Here is a 6,203-nt window from a genome sequence, read left to right on the forward strand (position 1 = left end):
CTGAACAGAACCCGCCCAGCGAGACGTGACTCCCAACTATTCGTCTCGTACGCACCATCAAGGCTGGGGACTCGCATCACGGCTCAACGCCTCTCAAGGTGGATTGCGGATCTCATCCGCCTCTGCTACCTGATTGCCAAACAGCCATTGCCTGGCCCAATCAGGGCCCATTCAACTCGAGCTGTTGCAGCTTCCACTGCCTTCCTCCAGGGAGTGCCCCTGACGGGCATTTGCAAAGCCGCTACATGGGCCACACCTAACACCTTTATCAGGCACTACGCCCTAGACGTCCGCAAAAACTCTAATACCAACATGGGACGTCGCATTCTATCTTCGGCTACGCAGTAAAGGACCTGCCAGCACCCTCCTCCAGGTAGGCCACTGCTCACTAATCTCCCATGGGTGTGAACACAGAGACCATGTCGAAGCTAAACGGGTTGCTTACCTGTAACTGGTGATCTTCGAGTGGTCATCTGTGCATTCACACCACCCGCCCTCCTTCCCCGCTGCTGTCAGCTTCTGCATTTTTAATAGGGGTTGATTTGCGGCGGTTTGAAGGAACTGGCGGGATGTCCGCGCCCTCCCCTCTGCTACAATGCCGATCAATCCAGCGTGTGCGCACTAGATCATGGGTGTGAATGCACAGATGACCACTCGAAGATCACCAGTTACAGGTAGGTAAGCAACCTGTTTATCTCCATCCTCCACAGTGCAAGTCACACTTCTTCAATTTCCAATTTCCAGTAGATGCACATTACATCACTGGCTACTACAGAAAACTCAATAGTGCTATTGAACTCTCATAATGTGTATTATACTCAGAATGTCACTAAAGATCCCAGTTACACATGTATGGCTTATCTCCTTTTCCAGGCTAAAGTCATGGAAGAAATGTTGGCAGTCAGTTCAGAGTAAGTTAAATATTTCTGATTACAAGCAAAACGTTAAATAACTGGTATGCAAGTGTTAACAATTCTGTTACAGCTAAGCAGAGCCTGTGCGATAGAGAACACTTTACAAAACCCAAATGTGCCAAAACATAGTAATATTGCTTTCTGAAATATTTACTTTTAGCCAGCAGAGGGCAGCATAAATTTCTATATTTGCCAGTGGGCGGCTTTCTGTAATATATTTGAAATACATGTTATAAAGTTTGGACATTGTGAAGGTGACTTGAAGCTGAAATTGTATAGAAATATGTATGCAATTCTGTTTGGATCTCCAGAGATCAGTTCACCTGAAGGAAATTGCAGCTTCGGAGGACAAACTTAATGGTACAGCATAGATTCTAGAAGTCCCTCCCCAGATTCCCCCCTCCACAGCCCCGGAGCTGGTAACCCTCAGTGTTACCTTAAGATTAAATGTTGTTAGTATTAATTTGTAGTGTTTCTGTGGCTTCTTCTATCAGCAGTGTCTGTGGGGCTGTGATCTTCTAACAAATATGCAGCCTCATCCTGTGCACTTACTGGGAAGTGAACTCAGCTAAGTTCAGTAGGATCTGCTGTCTTAAGACTGCAGCCTTAACAAAGGGTGCCATGATGTATGTAGTTAGCAACCATATCTTCCTTAATGAAGACTCTTCATCTCCGAGGAACTTGTGTGTATAATTTCTAATGAAAGAGGGTTTTTTCCCCTTGGAAACCAGTTATGAAACCAGGGCTATTTTTGGGCAGGAACGCACGGGAACAGAGTTCCGGCTGGCTCCTGAGTTGGCCACGCCCAGCAGGAACTCATTAGCATAATAGGCCACACCCAACAGCAGGAACTCGTTAGGATTGGCTACATGCGGGGTGTGTGGCCTAACATGCAAAGGAGTTCCTGCTACAAAAAAAGCCCTGGGTTTTGACAACAAACAAGGTAAACAGAATAAGAAGCAAAAGGTAGGTGTGGCTGGATGACCACACTTCTGGTGGCATGGGGGTGTGGCCTAATAGGCTAATGTGCTGTGCTGTCAGGGGTGTGGCCTTGCTGTTGGGTGTGGCCTGTTATGCTAATGAGTTCCTGCTGGGCTTTTTCTACAAAAAAGGCCCTGGTCATAACTAACTCATTGCTTTTGTGGTGTGTGATCAAGAAATCTTTTCTAAGTGTCGTGAGGTCCTAGTAGGATTTCCCAACCTCTGCCCTCAACCTTTTGAAACTTGGGAGCAGCATGGAGAGGAGATGCCTCAATCAGTGTGAAACCCAGGGATGATGTTGCAATGCAAATTGGCCTCCTCCTCCTCTCCCACCCCCTGCCATTTGCATCCTATTGTTGCTCCCTCTTGGACTAGTGAAATGACAATGTCTTCAGTTCCTGTCTGACAAAAGACTTTTTAAAAACACATTGGCACATTTTCTGTGTTGTTGCTCAGCTACAAATAAAAGTACTCTTAAATAGTCAGGGCACAATGCAAACCAGTTAAGCATTAAGGTTTTGGGGGTTTTTTAATTGTCTTTCTAACGAATGCTCAACACAGTATACAACAGTGATAAAATAACAGAAAATACAATCCAAAATGCATGTCAGATTTGTCTAAGTAAAATTTTGCAAGAGAACTTCAGGAAAAATCATTCAGAGCAACCTTTTAACACAAGACAATAGTTGCTGTGTGTGCAGCCAGCAACCGGTGGCATCTTCAGAGCACCTGATTGCACATTAAGGCACATGCTTCGAAGAGATTAGGCTCTCATCTTGGTTATGTGAACAAACACATAGTTAAAAGTAAGTTTGACTTCTAAGAGCACGTTGTAAATGAGGTAGAAATCTAATGAGTGATTTTGAGGCAGACCGTTCACTTATTTTGTCAAATTACTCCATGGTAAAGAGTGTAATCTTCTTAAACCAGGGTGAGAGGTTAAGATAGGAGACACATTTTTCTTCCTTTATAAAAACGATTCCCAACGGAATCGGAAGACTGAGGCTACAATCCTGAGGCTACAATCCTAAGGACACCCTCTTGGGAGGAGGCCCTATTGAGTAATGTGGGTCTTCCTTCTAAGGAGCCTTGCTTAGGATTGCTCCCTGAGTTACTAAAAATTCAGGTTAGTGAAAACAATTATTCCACCCTTCTGCCAAGGAGTCCAGGGCAGGGGGGTGGCTCCCCTCCTCCATTTGACCCTACAACAGCTCTGTGAAGTAGACTCAAAGATGGTGACTGTTTTTAAGTGGAAATCCTGGCCTGTATCTTTGCTGTCATGTCAAGTGAGAAATCTCTCAGTGTGATCATTGAGTTCTCAATTAATGCTTTGTTTTTAATGACAATCTTCCACAGATTGGAAAAGGCCAGGCGGGACCTTACCAGCAAGGACACTGCCTTTCAGGAGATTACTTTGGAGGTGGAACGGACCAGAACTTTGGAGCTGAAAGCTTTCCAGGAGAAAGAAGAAATGAGATCAAAACTGGAAGAGATGTATGAAGAGAGAGTAAAAATGGAAAAGGTTTGTCATAAGTGAGTTTGGGTAGTAAAATATTGTAATTTGTTATTGGCTCGAGATCATTTGGTGATGAAAAACAGGAGTGGCCCCCCAGTTAAGTTGCTGAGAAAAAGGTCCTCCAGTGCGACTGGAGAGTATTAAAAATGGGCCTAGTTGTACACTGTATCAGATAAGCTACTGCAAAAGTGATGTCTTCAACAGCTACATTATCATTTCTTTGTGCCGATCTTTGAAACACAGGAGATGTCATTGCTGAAGAAACAAGTTGAGTTTCTTGCTGAGGAGAATGGGAAGCTGGTGGGTCACCAAAATTTAAATCAGAAGATACAATATCTCGTCAAGCTAAAGAAAGATCATGCTAAACTGATTGAGGTAGGATTAGAAAAGACTCGAATTCATTGTGATTTAAAAAAATTTAAATTGTGTCTGCCGCTGCTTCTTCCGATTAACTCCTGGAAAAGCTAATGTACTTTTGTTTCTCCCCAAGTTTTAAAAATGTAAGTGGTTTTGTTCATAACGTGGATTCTAGTTGAATACTCTTGTCTCTTTCTCATTCTGTCTCCATAGGAAGCTGATGCACTTCGTGCTGAAAATGCTTTTTTGAAAGAAAAAGGTGAATGTTGCAAGAATCACCCGCATTAACTGTGTCAAGAAATGAAAACACCATTGACAATAAAAAAGGCACTTCGCTTGGCTTTCTTCACATTAGCTCAGGAGGGAATTGTTGCAAAACCGTGTAACATACCGGGCAGTAGTTCTGATTAAAGCATTCTTGCTCCAGATGATTTTGCAGTTTTTCAGCAGAATTGTTATTCTTACTGAGCCATTTAAAACCGTTGCATTAAAATGTTGGAGATGCTGGGAAATGTCACCTTAGAGCATTTGCCTCTGCTTGTTGTTAGTATAACTTTTAGGCTTCCTGTTCCAAAAAAGCACTTAGGGGTATCTCACATTGAATTTGTCTCTTATGCTTAAAAAAAAAAATCACTGTAGTTCTTATTTCAAAACATTGTATATATTGAGGAAATTTGTCTCATTACTGTTGTCCAGAGATGCTTTGAACGAATGAGTTTTTTATTTTTAATAAATCAAAAGTATCCATTAATTATTATGGTGATCTTTAATACTGTGGGCAGTATGAACTTGGTGTCATATTGCGTATGTTTCCTTTCTCTGAGCCTGTCCTTTTCTCCAGAATTTTCTTTTCCAGCAACACACTGCCTCCCTGTAAATGTAAAATAGCTACGAGGCCATCAGCAAGCCTAAATGGCAACACTGTCCTCCAGCCAAGAGACATGTGTCTCAGCTGTTAAAATAGATCTCATGTTTATTTTAAAGGATTGCAGTAAGACTTTCCTAGTTTAGTGGAGATTCAGTACAAACAACAGACTTCTCTGGAGTCTGTAACGAAGGCACAGGCAACATATTATGAAATATAATTGAACTGCATGACCTAACTTGGTCGTGCAAAGTTTCACTTTAAGAAGCTCATGTTTAAATATGGATTACGGGGTTTAAATAGTAGGAGATTTCCTATTGTAATGGATTGTATAGTGCTGAGGAATGCTGGACGGTGGCTCGGTTCAGATGATCTTCCGAACCATGGTTTTGTGAGCAGGGATGTGCCATAGGCTTGTTCCCTCCTCGCTTTGCCTTGCAGTAGCTATAGTTTGCCAGATATGAACCTCAAAGCAAGCTAGGGTTAAAGGAAAGGGGAGCTGATTGCTGCACGACAGGATAAGCGGAGACTGGAAGGAACGTGCAAGCCCAATTCAGAATAGCAACATATATATTTAGATGACTGCCTCTCTACAACTACACAAAAGGAGGGGATTCTCATTCCAAGCATTCTGAATGAATATTCTGTACCAGATGTTAAAGCAAATAGCAGCCTAGAGAAAATATTGGTAGGTATGTTTCAACAGAGACTTCATGAAATTTGCAAGATGGTTTCCATTCCTCATTGCAGGACTGTTCATCTTGTGGCCTGTGGCTTGTAGATCAGCAGCCTGTGAAACTACATAACTAACATTGCCTTCTCTATGCTCAGCCAAGTGGGGAGGTGAATGGTTTCTAGTTTAAGACAAGAACTGCTGAGGTGCTGTTTTGTCAGCCCTTTCAGGCAAAAGGGAAAATGACGTTACTCATCGGAAGATGGGTCATTGCTTGGAGTCTTCTGCAACAGATGCAGACATTCCACACATGTCTTTCATGGTGAATGAAGCTTCCAGTTGTGGAGACCTGTGGCACTCTAAAGACTAACAGACTTATTAAATAATGACAGCTGTTACAGTACCACAAAGGTCTGCTTTTTTCTTACAATAGATTAACATAGCTTAATTCACAAGAATCCATGGCAGAAAGATGCTCTGTACCTGATATCAGTACCTGATAAAGATTCATCCATTCCATGGCAGCTATATCAGTATTGTAAAATTCTGTAAATGTTTTTAATGTTTGATGTGAGTTTTTTAATTCTAAAAATTAAAACAATTTAAATAAATGTGTCTTGAGTTATTCTTGCTGTTGAGGTTTGAAAACTGAGGTTTGAATTTTAATCTGTTTCATTTCTTATTCTTTGTATCCTTGGCTCTATGGATTCCATGTACATGCTCAGAAGTACTTTTTTGCCATATTTAAAATATTTATATGCCTGCCATTCTCCAAAGCATCCTCTGTACTAAAGCTAGCACTCCTACTGGAAACAGAGTGTATAAATGTTTCAAATGTGAGAAAATACTCATGAGAAACTGGAGAATACCTAATACCTGCACCCTCCTCTCTTCCCC

General features: G+C 41.9%; 1 protein-coding gene across 1 annotated transcript in view; it reads left to right on the forward strand.

Moving 5' to 3' along the window:
• Positions 1-4,231, forward strand: part of KIF15 (kinesin family member 15) — a 46,954-nt gene extending 42,723 nt beyond the window's left edge. Inside the window, 4 exon segments of the mRNA XM_015416387.1 lie at positions 874-911; positions 3,252-3,417; positions 3,655-3,786; positions 3,982-4,231. Coding sequence (XP_015271873.1) covers positions 874-911; positions 3,252-3,417; positions 3,655-3,786; positions 3,982-4,056 — 411 coding nt within the window. The 3' untranslated portion in view covers positions 4,057-4,231.
• Positions 4,232-6,203: the final 1,972 nt, after the last annotated feature.

Source organism: Gekko japonicus, unplaced genomic scaffold, assembly GCF_001447785.1.
Source record: "Gekko japonicus isolate JY-2015 unplaced genomic scaffold, Gekko_japonicus_V1.1 scaffold1504, whole genome shotgun sequence".
Taxonomy (NCBI): Eukaryota; Metazoa; Chordata; class Lepidosauria; order Squamata; family Gekkonidae; genus Gekko; species Gekko japonicus.